The sequence below is a fragment of the Linepithema humile genome, chromosome 7, assembly GCF_040581485.1.
Source record: "Linepithema humile isolate Giens D197 chromosome 7, Lhum_UNIL_v1.0, whole genome shotgun sequence".
In the NCBI taxonomy this organism is placed as follows: Eukaryota; Metazoa; Arthropoda; class Insecta; order Hymenoptera; family Formicidae; genus Linepithema; species Linepithema humile.
The window spans coordinates 11810296-11831530 of NC_090134.1; the positions used below are offsets into that span (position 1 = coordinate 11810296).

Consider the following 21235-nt stretch of genomic DNA (forward strand, 5'->3'; position numbering starts at 1 on the left):
TTTTTGCGTTCCTTAAAAAAATCAAATTTTAGGGGGTTTGTACGCTTAAATACATTTTATTTCGTTTATATGAGAAGATGTAATTTTTGCGAACAAAACTCATTAAAAATGATTTGTCACAGACAAATACAAATTTATATCCCGCTCCATTCGACCATTTAATGTGCGGGAGTAAACCACCCTTAAATATGACTACAATTATCTAAAAATTAATGTACGAAAGTATATGAAAATGCACTCCGTAGCAAGCAATATTAAAGTATATATTGGTTGATGTACGAAGATTTTCAAGAAAAATTTCAAGAAAATAATGTTGTATTCGGACATATTGCAGGATCAAAATGTCACCATAGCAGATTTAAAATATCACCAATTTATAAATTGTCACATGTTATATTTCCATAAATACTTACATCATTATAAATATAATAATTTACATGTAAATTAATTTTTGAAGCTAGAACAATAATAATAGTCATCGAAAAAGTGTTTGAAACAAAAAGATTTTGTACACCATGAACATTGAATAGTAGCAACGTTTATGCAGGCTTCAATTTCGGGTGTTAGAAGAATCTCTGAAACTGAAATTAACAAAATTTTCGAATGCTTCTGGTTTTCCTTCAATGTACCCACTTTTATACTTTCTTCTATTTTTAACGATTGAAAAGTCATTAATAAAAGGTTGATGATTTGTAGGATTTATCGTTATTTTCAGTACTGCAAGAAAAAATATCATTAAATAATAAAAGCTATAATCACGATTTCAAAAAATATAATTCCATATCAGTACTTTCGAATGATTTATTCACAATGATTATGAAAATATAATATGTGACAATTTATAAATTGGTTTCCATTATATATGTTTTATAAATTGGTGATATTTTAAATCTGCTATAGTGACATTTTGATCCTGCAATATGTCCGACAACATTGTTTTCTTGGAATTTTTCTTAGAAATTTTCGTATATCAACCGTTGTATATAATATTACTTACTATGGAATGCATTTTCATATACTTTCTACTTCCGACGCATGGATCGGATCGTACTTTTTTGCATGTCGTATGAGGGCCTCAGAACTTTCTGTATGCCAAAGGAGAAGAGCGACAAGTTATTTTTTGCTAGGCGAGAATTTTTTAGGCACTCAGGGGTGGTTTTTCGGGTATAAGGGTGTCTCCCGAAGCATATATCGGATCGGTCTCTTTTGTATGTCATGTGAGGGCCTCAGAACTTCTTCTATGCAAAAGGAGAAAAGCGACAAATCATTTTTAGCTTGGCGAGAATCGTTTAAGTGATTTTGGGGGTGGTTTTTCGGATATAAGGGTGTCTTCCGACGCATGTATCGGATCGGTCTCTTTTGTACTTTGTTTGTTAGTCTCGAAACTTCCTCCCTGCAAAAGAACAAGAGCGACAAATTATTTTTTAAAAATCGCTCCAGGAATGTTCCAAACTTCAACCAGCTCGGAAAATTGCATTTTTCATGGTCTTTTTTCAATTTTTCCGTACTTTCCCCGCTGTCTAGAGGAAAACAAACTTTACCACGTGATTCTACGGTATGAAATCTATAAAAAATCATTTGTAGTTTTGGTTCCACACCATAGGCCAAAATCGACCTATATTTAACATCCTCCTTTGACTTCTTATCGTGGAAATAACCAAGCAAGGATCAATGATCAAATGGAAAATGTTTAGAATTTTTGCGTTATTGGCATTTTTGGGGCGAAATAAAGGATTTTTAGTCATTTTCGTACGTTAACGTAACTTACGAGCTTCAAAACACTAGGAAAGCAAAATCCAGCGCTCTCGGGATTTTCCGTGGTTACTGGACATACCTTTAACTAAAAAAAAACGTGGACACTAAAGGGTTTCAATCATTTTTTACGAAGTGCCGCCCAGGTGAATGAAAAAAGAGAAAAACGCGATTTTTAACACGTTTTTACAATCGATATATCGAAATAAAAAAAATGTCAGATCGAAATTCTGAAGAAAGCGTCTTATAGGGGAGACTTTGAACTTTCCGAAAAGCTCATGCTGAATGTCGTACGACAATTTGTTCCGGAGCTACGAATGTTTGAAGTTGAAGGTTCCAATTTTGCTTTAACCGCCAATAATTCGGTCAAAAAAAAATCGCACAGCATTCTAAAAAAGCAAATTATTGAGAATTGTGTGAGTTTTAACGTCGTGGAATCGATTTTTGACAAAAAAAATTTTTCTGGTCCATGCACGTTGCCGAATTTGGGGAAATTTTTTTTATTTCCGGATTGGTTTGTTCAATGGAGGATAACTCAGTTAAAAATGATGATACGAGAGTTTTCTTTGAAGATTCAGAAACTAGAAGATTCAAGCTTTAAAACGCTTTTTTAAAATAGTTTTTTCGTCCATTTTTCGTGGAGATACAGTCGCTCAAAAAACACCCAAAAATCGAAATTTTCTATCCTTTAATTTTGACGCCTTGAAAAAATGAATAATTTTGACGCCTGAAAAAATGAATAATAGTGTATTTTAGTCAACTACAACATAATGCAAAATTTATTAAAATCGGCGGAAGACACCTCGAGTAGTTTCCTTGTAAGACTTCTGCCGGGCTAGTAGATCGCGTCTTTTGAATAGTAGTATACACATATTTCGAAAATGTATCTACAATTACAAAAATATGACGATACTTTTTTTTGAAAACAATTAAAGGCAGTTGAAGGCAGTGATCCAAGAGGGTTAATATAATAAGAGTCAAGTGGTGCATTACCTTTAGGTATAAAATTTAGGACTGAACTTTAATATATGACCCATATCCGATTTTGACGAGATTTTACAAGGCATGTAGTACTTACTAAATGTCTGCCACAAATGCGAATTGAAGGAAACGTTTAGTTTCCAAGAAATTCAAATTTTACTTATTCAACTGAATTAACGATTTTTAAGATTTCAATATAAAAAAATGGTTAGATTTCAGAAATATTTTACTAAGATGTTTTATTTTATTAGTATTTTAATAAGTTTATAGGTACCAATGTGTCAAAGTATCATTATCAGCAAAAAAAAACAAGAAATTAAAAAAGCTTATTTTCTTGTATTTTTGGATATAGTTAGTGTATGAACAATAATAAAAGATAAAAACTAATGAAATCTAGTCTAATCTAATCTAAACAATCATAATCTAAATCAAATTAAACGAAAATATCTAATTTCCGAGATATTTAATTTTTAATTATTTGAAGTTATTAATCAAGGCTTCAATGATATACAATATCAAACTAAGAATGTAGGGAGCAGATAAGCCTATGCTGGTTGGTATTGCAAATGTGGATTTGCAAGATAATATCAACAAATCAGCCTATATCAGCCTTTCCCCAGCGTTGAGTAATATAAAATCTAAAATTTAGACACATTCTCAATTTTACAATCAAATATTAATACATAATGTACTTGATTAGGAAAAAATCACATGCACTTTTTATGACAGAGACGTAGCGCAAAATAATTGAGGTTTACATGTTTAGTGATAAATGTTGTTATAATAGTAGTTAGACTCTTTACAATCGTCAAATTAAGTCAGTTAATTATTTGGTTTGATTAATGGTTATTTTCGATAAAACAACTTATCTCTGATTGCGATAAAACTTTGTGAAGAACCTTCTATTTTATCAAAATAGAAGCCTTGTGTAGGAGTCTGTGCTAATCTCTACAAATCCTTTTTTATGTCATAAGTAGATTTTTTATGTAATAGATTAACGTAAGAAGGCAAAAAACTTCGTGTGATTTCCAGTTGCGCACAGAATAAATCGAACACAGCAGGTTGAATGAATCGGGCACAATGAGAAACGGATACACGATGGTTGGAATTAGACACAGTGACAATCGGATACAATGCTAATCGGACACATTGAAAATCGGACACAATAGGAAATGGACATACGGTAGTTGCAATTGGACACATGCTCCATGACAGTTTTCCTAATCTTAAAAACATTACTTTAATTACTTGTTGCTTTTTTGCTTTTGTCTATTTTTTCGTCTTTAATCATATCTTAAAAGTTATTAACAAAAAAAGTTCACTGAGTAAACTGTATAATTATAGACTTTGTTTCGCATCGAAAGCACTGGGCAATGGGGATAGACTTTGCTTTGCGCGGAAATTTCCAAACTCATGTGGAACCGTATAATTATAGATCTAGTTTTGCATCTGAAGCACTATTTTTATGATTTCTACGCATGGGTACAAGATGTGTCTGATTGCAACTACCGTGTGTCCGTTTCTTATTGTGTCCGATAGAACCTGTGTCTGATTCATTCAACCTGCTGTGTTTGATTTATTCTGTGCGCAACTGGGACTTTCCCAAAATTTCAGCGTTAAAATTTTGCTTACATTCAAATCTTACGTAGGAGGTTTTGCTAATCTTTATAAGTTTATTTTTAGTATATAATGGATTTATTAATGTAAGAAGGCAAAAAATTTAAGGGTTATGTCGCTTAAATTTAAACCTTGCAAAGGGGTCTTTGCTAATCTTTACAAATCTTTTTAATATACAGGGTGGGGCATTTTAATCGCCCCAGGCGGATATCTCGGAAACTAAGAGAGACAAAAAAAAGTTTTATGTAAAAGTTGTAGGGTTTAAAAAGATCTATTTACTGATCTTATCAGTTTAACCTTGGGTAGCGTCGCCAAGGTCAGGACAAGGTCACCTTGAATTTTTAAAATGGAAACCCCTTTTTCATTGCATATTCTTGTAGCTTACCTCGACAGCTTTTTAAAACACTTTTTTATAATGAAATATTTTTTTATTAAGTACTTTTCGATACTTTTTATAAGACTTGAAGGTTACAGTACTTTGACATAAAATACAAAATATCTTGTAAAACATTCAGTTTTCGGTAATCTTACTTTAATACTTTTATGCATAAAATAATAAGACGAATCAATTAGTCTAAAAAAACATAATTGCTTTAAAAAAAAGTATGCAGCTGCATGTTGCAAATTACATAATTTTTTAAAAGCAACTATGTGTTTTCTTTACAAGGTGTCCTGACTTTGGCGACGCCACTCAAGGTGAAACTGATAAAGCCAGTGACTAGACCTTTTTTTTTTTTTTTTTTTCGCAAGGAGGGAAAATCTTCGAAAAGACCCCCCGCAGCCCGTACTACGGGGGAGTGCGGGATTCCCTCGCGGCTCTCGTTCTGACTAAAATGTCAGGACACCGCGAGGACCTACCCGCTAAAAACCCTCCTTGTTGATTCTAGCCCTGCTGATAGGGGTTGGGGCGGAAGACCTTGAGGGTATAACATCACCCCAACCCCTCAGCTGTCTCCTTTCGGAGTCGTCCTTTTTTTCGGGGCCATTCTCTGGACTAAGTCCAGTGTGGGTTCTCGTTCTTATGAGAACCCACTTTTCTTACTTAATTTTCCTCTCGTTGGCCATCATGAGAGTGAGCGATAAGGCCCATCTCTGGCCATTGAGGGGGGAATGAATTCACCTCTCCCTTATAGGAGAGGTTTGGATGGCGGGGGTGGGAGGGGAGGAAAATCCTCCTCTCTTATTCTCGCCTCCACTGGTCTTCCTTCTGTTTCCTCCGCAGCAAGGAGGTGAAGAGGGTTCAGAGGACAAATAGTCCTCCATAATCCTCTCCAGCCTCTCGGAGGTACGCCACTCTTGCGTGGGGAAGTGCGAGTATATCCTCGTACTTCCTCTTTTTCTCCTTTTCTTTCCTAGGGCATGGATATCCGACTCCTCCCAACAGGTGGGGAGAACCTCTACGCCTCCAGGCCACACCTTTTGTGTGTCGAGGCTCCTGACTTTTTTCAGGAACCTCAACACCCTCTTGCGGACCTCTCCAGTCCCGACAGAACCACGGAAGACGAACGTATTGTTCGCCTTCTCCTCCTTCTGGCCAACCTATGGGTCCGGCCTGTGCTGTTCGTTGGGAAACAGCTCCCTCAAAAACCCTGCACACACCTGCAGCACCTCGTAGGAGTTCTCGGGGAGGCAGCACACCTCCACATCGTGCTCCTGTAGTCCCCTGGAAATCCCGGGCCTTCCCCCTGTCATCCAAGGATGACGAGGGTTTGTAGAGGGAAGAGGTCCCCTTTCCTCTTTTTTCTCTCCTTTATTGTAGGGGAGAGAGGGTCCCGCGTCTTTTTTACGGGGGTAACCTCCACTCCCCTTTTTCTCAACTCAGCCACCTTGGACTGAGGGGGCCTTGTGCTCCCCGCCCTCGGTAGTATAGGGGGAGAAGGCGGAGGATGGGTAAGTCTCCCGTCCAACTCCCCGCTCCCTTCAAGAGTGGGGGCCGGAGGCGGGCCCCGAATAGCACCTTCCCCCCTCTTATCCCCCCCATCCTTTTTAAGAGGGGGCAAAAGCTCCCTTTTTTCCTCAATTCTTATTGAGTTGAGAGGGGCAGTCCCCCCCTCCTCTTCCATCATAGAAGGTGACAAGGGGAGGTCAACCCCTCTCTCCTCTATCTCCATCACCTTTAGTGGTGATGAGGGGGGAGGATTCTTCCTCCCCCTTTCTTTTTCTATCTCCTTTACCGGAGATAGTGAGGAGGATATAATTCCCCCCTCCTCCGTTCTCTCAGGAGTAGGGTCGAGGGGAGGGTTTGTCCCCCCCTTTTCCTTCCTCTTCCTCTTTCTGCGTCTCCCCCTCGGGGGGACGACCGGGCACACTCGGCTACCTATGCGGTGGGCCGAGTGTTTGCCCGCCTCCTTGCACACGGGGCAGCTTGCCCTCCTCTGCGAGCATGCCCCGGCGAGATGGTCGGCGCCCCCGCAGTGGAGGCAGCATTTGCTGCGGTCCACCGCTGAGGGGCACCGCCACCTCTCGTGCCCCCTGAGGAGGCACCTATAACATCGAGGGGGGAGGGTAAACCGATTTTTCGAGTTCATAATTCTAATAGTGCGAAAAAATTGCCTTTTGCCATCCATATGACGTGTGTAAAAGTGCAATCCAATCGGATAATATTTTCAACTCTCCCCGCCGCGTCAAAGTTTCAAAATTACGACCTAAAACAACAAAATTAAAAAAAATTGAGAATTATTTTTTTTTTACCAGATATTGGCTTTTTTACAACAGATTGACCTAAGATGTACCAAAAAGTGCAATAATCCTATGTGGGACCTTATAGGGATTATAGGGAATAATACCAGATAGGACCAAAATGACGTAAAATGCCTTGTTTATTCGATCTCCCGCGTCGATCGCACCTTGACCCGTCGAAATCTGACCCATAGAACGGCAGTTATTCGGGTTTCAAAAAATTTTCAAAATTTTCAAAAATGTTACCAACAATTTAATACATAATATATATATTTAATTATTAATGAAAATAAACATTTATGTAGCGAAGAAAATGTTACGATTTCCTGAGAGATGCCTAAACAATCCAGCCTATTTCTAATATAAAACGCTCCTGAGCCAGAGCTATCGGCGGCTCGGTTGCCAGCGGCCAAGCGGTAGTGGGGGAACAGGAGGCGTCGTCTCGGGAATCGGCCCGAAATGTGCAACTAATTCCGAGCTCTGTGCTAAGGTTTGATCTGCAATACTGGTGCAATCGTGGAAAATTTTAAAAATCTGACTTCATAATAGTGATCAGCGATCTTAAATACTCTTATAAACACTTTATTTTCGAAATTAAACATTTTTTAATTTTTGCTCTCCTTTCCCCGCCGGAAAGCCACTATAATGGCTTGAGCTTGGACAAGAATTTTGTACCACATATCCCTGACATATTTATATGAGTTTTTACGGCAAATTTACTGATTTATGACACCTCATTTGCCGACGATCTAAAGGTTAATAACATATGACTTATTAATACCTTTCTATGTCTTGTTTTCCGCCGCTTACATGATATGTATCATCTAACAATTTTTTTACATCGATTATGAGTGAAGCAAGGGAGGGAATCATGGGGGATTTTCAGACATGATTGGCAGAAACTAATTAAACACCTCTGCACATTTTCAGATTTCCGCGAATTATTTTGAGGTTAAAAGCTTTGTTTTCTGGGCTACAATGTCACCATCGGATATCCCCCTCTGAACCCTACAACTTTTGTTTAAAACGTTTTTCTCTAAAACGCTTTTCTAAAAAGATATTCCAATGGGTCTTTTAAAATGGGACATCCTGTATATATATAATTTCTATGAAAACAACTATTGCCCATAAAGACTATTAAGAGAACTATTATATGATAATTGTACAAAATGGTGATTTCCAATTGCACAATTGTATAAAGTTAATATCTTTTTTTATTATATTTAGATATGAAAAATACTATCTTTAATAAAAAGTATAATACTTGTATATTTTATTTGTATATATGTATTTAAAAGAAAAAAATTGATCCAAATGAAAAAAATATTGAATGCAAAGGCTTGGCGCTGCTACACTGAATAATGTGTCGAAAATTTATATTTTTATATATATAATATTATGTATATAAGTTATATATATAATATTATAATATATTAGAATATTTTGTAGTAGCACCAAGTTTTTTTGTATTCAATATTTTTTATTTGGATTAAATTTTTTTTTAAAATACATATATACTAATAAAATATACATGGCGCTTATATAAAAAATTTAAAGAAATTTAGAAAGAAATTAAAGCGTTATTTTTCATATTATATGGAATTTGCATGGATATCTACGCTTACTTATTAGCTTATTCTTTACTTTAATCTGTATGATTTTGAATTTTATATAAACAAGGCAGCTTCTCTTTTTATTTATTTTTATATTCAATATTTTCTAGGCATTTACATGGATTGAGTTTACGTTGGCATCTTGGAAGAAAGACTGGCGAAGTGTTAAGAATCATGGATCGTGGCACAGATTCGATTAATAATTTACTCAATTATATTCTTTTTTCAATTCTACCAACCATTGTTGATATTATTGTGGCCGTCTTATTTTTCATCACAGCATTTAATAAATGGTTTGGACTCATCGTTTTTACAACTATGGTTCTTTATATTGGTAAGCGTAGCAATAGTAATAATAATAATAATAATAATAATATTAGTAATAGAGATATCAAACACAGAGATAAAGCACTGATGTTTATAGCAATAGTAATAGCGTAAAAACTTTACATATATTGTGGTCTGCTATACTCAGGATTAAGAAATGGATTATAGTTGCATAAAAAAATTAGCAACGATTAACAGTTATCAATCACATAGTTGAACAAAAAAAAAACAAAAGAATGCAAGATATATCTTTTTATAGTTTTTTTGTTGTTGCACAATACGATACCAACTTTGAAAATACTCCATTACATCACAATTTTGAGAAATTCAAGCTCAAAATTGTAAAAGAGAGCTATTTTGACGTATTTTATTTTGTTATAACTATGGTACAACTGTATACAATGTTAACTATGGTATATAATGTGTTACGTCCTGATAGAAGTTGAATTTTTTGTTGGGCTCGGCGATCAATGTAAACGGGTCTGACCGCACGAACCGAGGGGCACGTTTAGGACTTGCGACGGGTCAGCGACTGGAAGAGTCGTTTTTACTCCGTCGACAGGTCAACCGCTCGTTGGTTCCCTTTTGGGTCACGGAATCGAATCCCTTTTACCCGGGACGGAACCTTCGTGCACAAATTTGAGAGGGGATGGGTGAGGGGGTCACGAACAAGGAGGGTGATTAAATGAATAAGAACAAAATTTTAATTTGCTAATGGCTTAACATTTTAATTTAATTGGATATTTAATTTTGATACAAAAAAACTTAATTCTTAATTGCATGTGTGTATTTATAATTTTGTTTGTGTATTTTTTACAATGGTGATTGTGAGTATAAATGTGTGTGATTTCTCAGTGCGTTATTCCTCAGGGGAGAGGACTAGGTTTAGGAAGTCAAACCCTGTGAATACAGGGTGAGGGAGATTGGGAGGAGGTTCGACGTATTCTATGGTGGTGGCTTCGGAGTTGACGGATATGTTGCCGAACTCCGGATCGTTATGTGGGAATTCCTCCAGTTGAGCCTCTACTGGAGGAGGATGGAAACGGACAGGCGAAGGGGGTCTGTACTCTAGGAGCTCTTCAAGGATCGGAGAGATAGATCTGGGAGTAGGAAGTGGTGGAGGGTTGAACACGGGGAAGAGTTGAGGAGGTTGTTGAGGAGATTCCTGAGGAATAATACAGGAGGTGGGTCGGTTTGCGTGTATGTGGTTGTACGAGAGTTATTGAATGACGAGTGTCGCCTACTTCTAACGGGTCTTACAGTGACCCTCGCCGTGTATCTAATATACGGAGGGAGAAATATGGCTAGGCATAGTGCGAATGCCGAGAGGTCTGAACGGTTCCGACGATTGCTGGGTCGCGGCAAATGTTCAGTTCTCACTAATAAATAAAAAAATTTTTAAACGAATTGAGGACGGAACACATAATAGGAATAAAGTGATAACCAGTGAAAGAAAAATAAAAACAAAATAAATTAACTTACTCGTTGCAGGGTAGTTTCTGATCGGGTTGAGTAGGTTCGGTGGTTTTAAGCGGGCGCCCCGTTGAGGGATGGTGTTGTATAGGCGTCGGACCTTTTTTGTAAACGTGTAGGCACCCTGCTGCGGGATGGTGCCGTCAGGGTGATGGACCCTCTATTCGAGATGCACCACTTGGTCGCGACAAAGTATCGACTAGTTTTACTTTAAATTTGCGCCCCGAACTACTCGAGAAACTGTTTCAAGAATCTGAGTAAACTGTGTAAAGAACTATGCAAAAAAAAACTGCCTGAAGAACTGTTGAATAATTGAGTCTGAACTGTTGAATAATTGAGTCTGGAGCCACCAGAACACGGGTTTTTATACCCTTTCCTTGGGGTGGATTCATTTGGAAAATCTTAGGTTTTTAAGGCGGGGATCGAATAGGAATTAGTTTTGCGAGAAGATTTTTAATGTGGGGGAGGGAGGCGTCATTTTTAGCTAATAGGATTAGGTTTAGGTAATTAGGTTACTTGGAATGGGGGTAGGAAGAAAGGGGCCCTAACGAATAAGGAATAGCTTTGTTTCGGGTCCATATACGATGAGGGTTGGTTTTTGAGGTGGCGTAACCCGGTTGGTGTTAATTAGTATAGGTGGGGTGCATCTCAGTGTCTTAAGATTTGGATGGGCGTAGTCTTTAGACCATACGACGGAATGAAGGGTGATCTATAGAGGTGTTTGCCCCGATTCCCGGCTTTCGGATTGGAGGGTTGAGAATCGGTATATGAGTTCGCAAGGCCTTGGGTCACTGATCTAATAAATTTGACAGTTTACGACTGTCGCGTAGCCCTGGGGTCGCGTGGAGAGTGCGATTAATGCATCTCGGTTTCCCAGACCTACTGAACACGTGCACCGTATCAGGTGTCGTGCCTTCTCGGCGTGCGACTGCGGTCATTGCCCGATCGTCATTCGGTAAAACCCTATCTACTAGCTAGGGTTCCCGTAGGCGGAATCCAAATATATGGCTAGCTGGTGCCAGTTTTTCTTTTTATTTCTTACTTTAAACATCTGGAGTCGACTAAAGACTCCAGTTACCGCAAGTTTTGACTTTTACGATTTTTCTGGCGACGATAGGCACGCTGAGCGACCAAGGTATTTTGAAATATCTATCCCCCTTGCTATTTTTCTTTGTGAGAAAGTTCGAGCTTTTAGTGTCTCGTGAGAAAAACAGCTCTGGCGTTATAATATTCTTTAAGAGTTTTTTGTTGGTCCCGCGTTTACTAGGTTTGGTATTTAATGAAAAGAAAAGAATCGTGAAGTCTGATCAGGACGTAACACGTCTTTGATTAAAAAATAGGCACTTAGTGGTCACTTGATAGGCACAAAACCTTCATACAGTTTTTGAATTACAAACATTTTAAAGTTCTTTTACAAGACTTGTTTGCTTGTGCGATTTTTGTCGTGCATATCTGTTTATGTATGCATATTTTTGTATGCATGATGTCCACAGATATCCTTATGTTTGTGTAAATATTTGTGAGTGTGTATATTACTTACGTATTTATTATTTAAAGCTATTTAGAGTCGGTTAGAGCCGAGCGCCAAGAATATTTGCTGTATGTATTGTTGTAACGCTGACGCCCTTGGTGTGGAACAGTTAACCATAAACGCACCAACTTCCATTAGCGAATAAAAGTACCTTATACGTACAAACATTTGCACAAACATAAAGACATATACGGACATTTTTGCGTACAAAAATATGCATATTCAGAAGGATATGCTCGCCAAACTCATGTAGGCAAAGCGTGCAAGCCAGTGAGCTATACAGGGTGTCTGTCCATAGATTTCCGAGCAAATATCTCGCAACTGATTGAAATCACAAAAAAGTTTAAGAAGAGCAATTTGCACGGCTCTGAGTCAACTATAAAGTGCATGTAAAGTTTTTTTTTACTCGTGATCTTTTCAAGTTATAAAGGTCAACATAGGTTTTTTAAACGGATATCTATAATTCTTTTGCATATTTATACATGTAAGATATATTTCTCTGGGTTTACAGAATGTAATAATCCGACCAGATTTATAAAGTTATAGATGTAATGTATTTTAAATACCGGGGATACAATAAATGAAAAAGGTGACTTGCGAAAAAAGGAAAATACAAAAGATATCACGTCGTTACTTCGCTCGTCGTGGTCTCGCACTGACTCCTGTGTCCACTCGCTTTTTGTTTATTATGCGTGCGTCGCTGCGCGTATTGTCTTTACGGATCCTGCCTAACTCTATCTCGCGCGCTATTCGAAAGTCTATACTGCACCGCATCCTACATATAGTAGGGATCATTTGCAACCAAAATCATATCTAGTGAAAAATTGTTTAAGAATCTTTACAATTTATAAAATTGCGAAGCCACGTTAGGTTAGAAATAGTTAGGAAAATCAAAACAATTGTAAGAGCAGTGAAGCTGTCGCGGGGCAGAAAGCTTAGTGTTAAATGCGTGGAACAAAGGATCCCGAGTTCAGTTAAAACCCGGTCAGTTTCGTAATTTTTTCTCTGTCTCTTACAGATTGCTTCCTGATTAATTTTTCGAGCAGCGTACAATTGTTACCATGCATTATTTACGAGATATCGGCATCTTAAGTATTAAAGTAGTAAATTGGATTGTAAGTATTTTTGAACATGGTTTGTCAAATGAATGTCAAAGAGATTAAAACGAAGTAAACAAACAATCAACACAAAGAAAATAAAAGGCAAACAAGCCGAGTTGGTTGTTATTACATATATTTGACTTTTTTTGATAGAATTGTAAACACAAACGTTTCTGCTTTTATGTGGCTTTCTTTAGTGTGAATTTGTTGAATATTATGGTTTGACGAATCTTGTTTTCCAAATTGTTGTGTGGAAAACCGACATAACGAGCATACTTGGTCCGATGTAAATCCACATGCAACAAGAGATAGAGGTTTTCAACGCAGATTTACGGTGAACGTATGGTGCGGAATTATCGGAACAAAAATTATTGGACCTTTTTTTTCCATGGTCATCTTAATAGTGCCAGATATTTGGAATTTTTACAAACAACTTTTTCAGAATATTTACGCGATCTTCCATTATCAATCTTTCGAGACATTTTTTTTCAACAAGGTGAAGGCTCCAGCACACAATACACGTGCTATAGTCAATTTTTTAAATGATAGATTCCCTAATTGTTGGATAGGTACTAATGGCTCTATGCAATGGCCCCTAAGTCTGCGGACTTGATATCTTGCGATTTTTTCCTTTGGGGATATAATCTATAATATATATAATATATAATATATAATATATAATATATAATATATAATATATAATATAATATATAATATCCTTAAGGACACTATCTATGCAACTATTCCTGAAAATGAAGAAGATTTACGATGTAAGATCACTAGAGCTGTTGTAGACATTACAGCAGAAATGCTGCAGTCAATAACGAGAAACGTTATAAAACACGTTGAATGCTGTATCAAACATGATGGTCAAAATTTCGAGCAATTTATGTGTCAATAAATGTTTCATGAAAAAACATTGTTTGTTTACTTTTTTGACATTCCCACGTTCAAAAATACTTACAATCCAATTTACTACTTTAATACTTAAGATGTCGATTATCTTGTAAATGGTGCAGTAACAATTTTTTGCTAGATATGATTTTGATTGTAAATAACCTTTACTACATAAATATGCAAAAAAAATTATAGGTATTAATTATAATATCTATTTAAAAAAACTATATTGATCTTTATAACTCGAAAAGGTCAGTAAAAAAAATTTTTACATGCACTTTGTAGTTGATTCAGAGCCGTACAATTTCTCTTATTAAACTTTCTTGTAACTTCAATCAGTTGTGAGATATTTGCTTGGACATCTATGGACAGACTCTGTATAACATACTGGAAACTGGAGTGAGCTTTAAAGAAGTGGAGATGGCCCATTATGGAAAAGAGAGAGCTACATATATTAGACGGAGAGCTATATTGGTCTGTCTTCGTTTTTAATATCTCCAGTAAATGTGGAAAGTATCTCCGTGTATTGTTGCTATCTTTTGGTCGCAAACTACATATTGATTCGTATGGGAAAGGTTCTCTCTAGTATGTTATATATATTATATATAGCTCTCTAGTATGTTATATATAGCTGAGTGGTGCAAGCGGATCTTGTGAAAGACTCAAGTGTCTATATCTTAAAAACTGTACTTACAAATGTTTGGTGTCCATTAAATTTTTTTTATTAGAATTACAAGAACTGTAACATATAAAAAGTTCAGATAATTTAATCAAACATAGTTTCTCATAAGAATCGTGCTGAATCCTTTTATTTTGTTTTATAAAAATAATTTTTTGATTTTCAAAATTTTAATATGGGACTTTAATGTAATAATCATAAAATCTTTTAGTTAACTTGAAAGTAACAAACTTGAATAATTTTTTAATTCTGCTATATCAGATCAACCATTAAATTCAAAATTTTGGGAGATTTGTATTTAGCGATCTCAAAAACTAACGGATATTGTATTTAGCAAGAATTAAAAATATATTTTTTTTATAATAAAGATAAAAAATTTTTATAATACTGCAATGTATTTATAATACTGTTAATTTTTAAATAATGCATATACAGTAGACACTCTATTTTATGACCTCAATTTTATTACCGTATTTTAAACAAAATCCGAACAAAATTTGGGAATTTCAAAGATATTTAAAATTTGAACTGCCTATCAGTAATTTGTGAGATGATCGATAGGTGATGTATAATCAGGTGCTTTGAAAGCTATCCACTCAGATACCCCCACCACTTTACAAAAGTATTTATTACATTTTTTATTTTTTCATTTCTTCTTACAAGGAGAGTCTGTGAGGCGCAAATGGGTAACGCAAATAAATCAAACTTTAACAGTTTGTAGAGGGGGACTTCCTAAGTACACAAGTTTGGTTCTTTCCTTGTTAGATGTTAAATGGAGATTAATAGATAGAAGAAGAGGCACCAATCTCTATCTAACATCCAAGAAAAAATGGACAAATAGAGAATGTAATAAATGCTTTTAGTAAATGGTAGGGATACCCGAGTGGATAGCTTTCAACGCTCTTAACTGTACAACAGTGTTGGGCAAAAGTTATTTCGAATAACAAATAAATTCGATTTATTCGCGAATAATGAATAAATTGATTTTATTTGTTATTCGAATTATTCGTTATTCGTGAATAATGAATAAATTTCAGTAGTGTCGCGTTAGCTGGCGAGATGTCTACCGCTTTAGCTATCCCCACTCTATCCCTACTGTCGACATAGGGTGCGTTCCACTTAACGCCCGCAACGCTCCTAGAATCATTTTATCCTTAACTTTCGATGAAAAACAAGGATAAAATGATCCTAGGAGCGTTGCGGGTGTTAAGTGGAACGCACTCTTAGGGTGCAGTCCCATTGAGCACGGATCGGAATGACGGATCGGATTTCTCACTAGAATTGAGTGTTCCGTTCACGTTCCGTTCCGTAAAAAATTTCTCTACCAGTCCCATGTAGCAAAAACGGAACGAAATGTCGCCTCGATCGCAAGTAAATGTACTTAATTACGTTAATATTTCGTTATTTAAATGTGGTTGAAGCAATTACGTACATAATTTCTGCAATTTTCTTGCAAATTACATTGCTATGAGTGCTTAAAAATACTGAATTATTAGAGTGAAATATATTTTATAACTATATTTCCGTTCCGTTTTTGCTACATGGGACTGGTAGAAAAATTTTTTACGAAACGGAACGGACACATGTGTGAAGAAACGTAAACTATATTTTGTAACAGACAGTTTTATATTAGACAGTTTTAACCTTAATGCGACTAAAAATATCCTAAATTCATAGAGATGGATGAAAAAACAGTTTTATTAGTCATATTTGGCACTCATTTTGGCTTGTTACTAACACTAACATCGTTCCGGACAGTTCCGGATGTTCTAAACAGACAGAAATACGCGTTCCGATCGGAAGAAATAGCAGGATCAAAAATTCACTAGAATTCTGGTGAGAAATCCGATCGGTCATTCCGATCCGTGCTCAATGGGACTGCACCCTTAATGTTTTGATCGCCGAAACAGAAGTTCGTGAGCTTGAGCTTTATTCAGGTCTATACGATGTCATCTTGCAATTGTTTCGATTTCATAAGACGCTGCATGCATGCGGATGCGTTGCATTGAAAGATGCATGTAGGCCTGAGTTCGGCGATATTAATAGATGTCGAGGTAACAACAAAGTAGTTGATTATACGAGTGTTTGGCGACCACGCTATTTCTCTACAATGACTATGTCCGTATCTCACTCGCACTCAATGTTTCCTATTCTATCTTTGTACCTATTCGGCGGCGAGGCAGAATTCCTGAAACACCTTGGTTTTTATTAAAGATCGTCATGATAAATTTTGATATAGCACGGAAAAGTTCGTAGGAAAAGAATTAAAAAAAAGAAGAACAAATGACGAATAAGGAATAACGAATAAATAATTAAGAAATTGTAATTGAATAACGAATGAACGAATAACGAATGGAATTTTATACAAAATCTAATCATACAATAACGAATAACGAAATTTTATTTGTTATTCGAATAAAAGTTTATTCGAAGAAAGTTATTTAAATAAAAATTTATTCGAATAACGCCCAACACTGCTATACAATCAGTCAGTGCAATTAGTTATTTATTTGGTGTATTATTAGATATTGTAATACATGGTTTTTTCAAAAATGTAATGTGACCATGTGAAATGACTACGATAAAAATGAAGAATATAGAACCACCTTCCAATGACATATGTTATCAAGAAACTAGTACTGACAATTTTAACTAGTTATTAATAAGTTATTAAAAAAAGTTATTAACAAAAGAAATTTCATGAATTACACGTAATTTTCTGACTCCATGTACATTTAATAGAACGTACTCTTAGCAGGTTTAATTATTTAAACGTAATAAACAAAATGCGTGCGCGGGGACCCTCCTCCACCCATTCAATTTACTACACGTAAATAAATGTAAATGCATTGCGAAAATGTTCTGAAAATCGAAATGAATAATTACGTATCTATATGTATAATTTTCTGATATCACCCAATTACTCGTCGCATTTCACACAAATAATTAATAAGATCTTCATTACTATATGTCGAATGAAGAAATTTGTGTAACATGTTGAGGTTACCAACTGGCAATAGAACTGTGTGTCTGATAACACTAGTCAACAAGGTTTTTGTCACATGCAATGATGCGATATCTCCTACCGGGCTCCCGGCTCTCGAGTCCCAACACAAGTAAGAAGCGCTTACGTCACGCGTCTGTGTGCGCTCGACTGTTCGGCTATAGAGAGAGAGCGGACATTTCTGTCTTGCTATCATCGAGCCGACGTAAACACATAGCGGACGGCAAATGCTCAGAAACAAGTGCTTCTAATCGAGTAAGGCGAGTGCTTAGCATATTCGAAGTCCCGTATTCGAGACTTAATTTTTGCAACTTTTTTTTCTTTTTTCCACATTTGTTTCTAACAGTGTAAATTAGTTAATAATGTTTTTTTTGCTAAAAAATATTTTTTTGTATATTAATAATATATTTGCATATGTTAAACTAATAACTAATTATTTTAAAAAGAATACTGATTTGCTATTATAATAGAAAAATAAAGTCATTTTACAACATACATATTGCAACAAAGTGCAATTTAACATATGCAATTATTGTTAATAAATATAAAATAATATTTTTTAGCCAAAAGCATTATCTAATGATTCACTTGATGGTGCAGTGCTAGAAACAAATTTCGAAAAAGAAAAAAAAAATGTTACAAAAGCAGTTTTCAAACACGAGATTTTCAATATTCCTGCCACTCGCCTTACTCGATTAGCCACGCTTGCTTCTTATCATTTACCTCTATCGAAAGATTACACACCTGGACAATTTTTAACTATTTATTTTAAATTACTGCATATTAGCAAGAGTTACTGTACTGTAGAGATTAGTGGAGGAACGGTAACATACAATGCAGTCAAATACATCTTACAAATGCAGTCAAATAGATCTAAGATTTATTGCACTCTTGTTAACATTGTTAAAGTATGTGTAGTGTATTATTAGTTCATTAGTAATTTTAAGTATTATTAATAATGGTCTTTCACACCATTTTTGAGGTTCCACTAACTAGGCGCGTTCGATTTTTTTAAAGTGAATCGTCGCCTGGAGCCCTATCGTACCACCTTCAAATTAGTGAAATTCGTTCTACGTTTTGCCAGGAAGAATTACATAGAGCAGCAAGACATGGGCATGACAAACGAGCACTTGTACCTGTTAAGAAAGAAAAAAATACCGAAGAAAATGAGCGCTTTAGTGATACAGTTTTGGCAATGTACATATATGGATTTGGATTTGACTAAATCAAAGTATAATACACTCCAATCCTACAATGAAAAGTTTTTCGGTCATAAAAGCTATTCTCCATACTCGAAGATTCTATCTGCAAAAACGCGATGCTATCCTGAAGATATTCATGTCCCAGATAATGCAGCAAGTGTCAAATTGCAATCATTACTTGTGGTCAAGTGGTTACAGTCCGTCGATTGATATATTCTCTAGCACCTGAAATTTTAGGCTCATCGCAAGACAAATCGTTAATTTTGCATAGTAAATGGGGTATGAATGGAGCTTCAAGTCAACAAGTTCTTCAACAAAACAGGGCCAAAGATATTAATAAGGAGACGAGTTCCAAAGTAGTCAATACGGATGAAGGTGCATCGACGAGTAATGAAATTGACGAACACCCAAATAGATCTGATCACTCTGTGTTTATTATATTATTTGTCCCTTTGGAGCTTAGATTTGATCATGAAATTATATGGGTAAACGATCGACCGCCATCAATCAGATTCTGTCACCCGATTAAATTTGAATTTATTGCAGAAAATGCGATCAACACTCTAAATGAGTGTACATGTATATAATAATTATTACACAGTACAGAATAATTATTACACAGAAAAAATAAGTAGTCTTCATCCTACATATATTGCTATTGATAACATTTTATTTTCTGTAATTCATGACTTACAGTGCACCATGATTAATGAAAAAACGTACAATATTATAACTAATCAAAAATCGAGCAACTCGTGCAATATATGTGAGGCTAAACCCACGTAAATGAATAAACTGGAGATTATAAGCATCTTACCACAAAAAACAGAATTTTATAAATTGGGATTGTCGACTCTACACTGCAAAATCCGTTTTATGGAGTGCTTACTCTATATTGCTTATAATATGGATTTTAAGAAAAGCAGTGCTAGAGGCGACGAAAATAAAAGTGGCAAAACGTAGAACGAATTTCACTGATTTGAAGGTGGTACGATAGGGCTCCAGGCGACGATTCACTTTAAAAAAATCGAACGCGCCTAGTTAGTGGAACCTCAAAGATGGTGTGAAAGACCATTATTAATAATACTTAAAATTACTAATGAACTAATAATACACTATACATACTTTAACAATGTAACAAGAGTGCAATAAATCTTAGATCTATTTGACTGCATTTGTAAGCAAAATAGAAAGAAATTCATTCAAAATTCTTTGAAAGAAGCTCTTGGCATAATTGTTGACGTGGTAAAACAAGGTGCAGTAAATACTAATACTGGAAATATTGCTAGACATTTTTTCGCTAAACCGCAAGTTGTAGCCAAAATCTGCCAACTTAATGAACGTTTAGTGACGCGGTTGGAATCATCTTGCAAGTACTCACTAGCAGCCAAAACATTGATGCTGTGAAATTCCATCAATACGCTTTAGAAACCGCTCAATTATACGTGGACTTATACAGTTGGTACTTTATGCCACCAACAGTGCATAAAGTTTAGTTTAATATGGCGTGGCTCCGAGGGGTCTCCCCTCTTACGACCATCTGGTTTGGTGGAAGGGGGTGATAAAGGAAGCGGGAGATTCAAAAGGAGAGGTTAGATCAGTGCATAAAATGTTAATGCACGATGGTGACATAATAACGTCATCATTTTTATCCATTGGTCGCTATTCAGAGGAAGCGCAAGAGGCAAACAATAAAGCATTCTGAGATGCTCGAGGTCATAATAGTATGTAGATGGTCATCTCGATGCAATAATAATGAAGATGTTATTCATTATCTTTTAGTATCATCTGATCCACTTATTAGTAGCTCAAGATTGAAAACAGACAAACGAGATAACGAATTATCGGATGATGCCAAAAAATTCTTAAAATGTAATGAAAAGTGAAAAGTTATTTCTTCGAGATTTTATATACATACAAAGGAAAAAAACTAAATAAAAAATACACCAAGGTGAAAAAAATAAAAAAAGAAAAAAAGACTAAAATGGAACTATAAACTCGCTAGATCCACGTTCTTAGTTTTGGGTAACGCTAAACGCGAGTAGTTGGAAGATTGAAAATTTTAAATCGCTCAATTTAAGCGATCTCAAAAACCCCCGTATACCAAATTTTACGAAATTTGTCTGCATTTTCAGTTCACGTCCGCTATATTGAGTCCGCCATTTTGAATTTTGAAATTTGAGTCACGGTTTTGTAATCAGCGATCCTGAAAACCCTAATATATAAAAATTGAAGGAATTATGAACATACAAAAAAATGTTTGCCAAAAAGTTCATAACAATTACGATTTTTTGTTAATTAACAAATTGTAATATTAAAAAATGTGCAGGTCTCTGCTATAATACAATAAATGACGCGTATTTTAAAAAACATTTTATTG

The 21235-nt window shown here is 35.7% G+C and overlaps 1 protein-coding gene across 3 annotated transcripts in view; it reads left to right on the top strand.

Moving 5' to 3' along the window:
* Hmt-1 (ABC transporter ATP-binding protein/permease Hmt-1) overlaps positions 1-21235 on the top strand; it is a 69604-nt gene that overhangs the window by 29026 nt on the left and 19343 nt on the right. For all 3 annotated transcript variants that reach the window (XM_012361032.2, XM_067359275.1, XM_012361033.2), the window contains one exon: positions 8753-8976. In XM_012361032.2, the coding sequence (XP_012216455.1) occupies positions 8753-8976 (224 nt within the window). The remainder of the gene's footprint in view (positions 1-8752; positions 8977-21235) is intronic.